At 33.2% G+C, this 741-nt stretch overlaps 1 protein-coding gene across 1 annotated transcript; it reads right to left on the bottom strand.

The window, feature by feature from the left end:
* Positions 1–125: 125 nt before the first annotated feature.
* TRIADDRAFT_9611 (uncharacterized protein) lies at positions 126–332 on the bottom strand (the record flags this gene model as incomplete). The annotated part of the gene is made up of 1 exon (XM_002118652.1): positions 126–332. A coding segment is annotated over one exon (207 nt), but the record flags the coding sequence as incomplete, so codon positions are not given.
* Between the last annotated feature and the right edge of the window lie 409 nt (positions 333–741).

The following is a 741-nucleotide window of genomic DNA, read 5'->3' as shown; positions in this document are numbered from 1 at the left end:
GGAGCAGCTTCTATTACGAAAGCTCTAGTCGGTACTAATAGTATAAAACAACATGCCATGTCTACAACCAATCCAATGATGAGTAAAATACGTCCTATTAGTAAATGATGCGGCCATAGCTTATCACCGATTATTCGACTATAGGATATCATCGCTGCAGATATTAAATTTATAATAAATAAAACTATGATAAATGGCCGTCGTCTTCCAATCCGAGAAGTACATTGATCAGATAAATTGCCGATAATTGGAGTTAAAAATAATCCGATAACAGTTGCAACAATCACAGGAATTAGTGTCAGTCCGATAGGTATTCCTAGTTTTAATTGCAACGCTACAGCAAAGACGCTATAGAATTTATACAAAACTTCAGGAGGAAATGATGCAAGTGATAATATCGCTAGTTTGATTACTAGTCTCTTATCGTATTTTGAGTTTGATTTAAGCTCTTGTGTTTCATCCTCGCTTCCATCATGATTATTGCTGCCGTCCACTTCTTGTATTTTATAAGTGTCGTTCTCGTCTCTAGACTGATCCATTAAGAAATGATAATAAATGTAAATAATTAAAACATTAAGAAAATGATTTTGTTAGCTTCCGCCTTAGATAAATGTAGAAGGATTCATAGAGGATAGTAATTATATAAAGATATAGAGAAACTACAGCTAACACAAGCTAATATTCTATCATATAGACTACAATTAGGTAAACATATGTCGCTTTATAGAATATAAGCAGACA

Source organism: Trichoplax adhaerens, genomic scaffold (genome assembly GCF_000150275.1).
Source record: "Trichoplax adhaerens TRIADscaffold_377 genomic scaffold, whole genome shotgun sequence".
Taxonomy (NCBI): domain Eukaryota; kingdom Metazoa; phylum Placozoa; class Uniplacotomia; order Trichoplacea; family Trichoplacidae; genus Trichoplax; species Trichoplax adhaerens.
The sequence above is the reverse complement of the archived record's forward strand: the minus strand, read 5'-3'. Positions and strand labels throughout refer to the sequence as shown.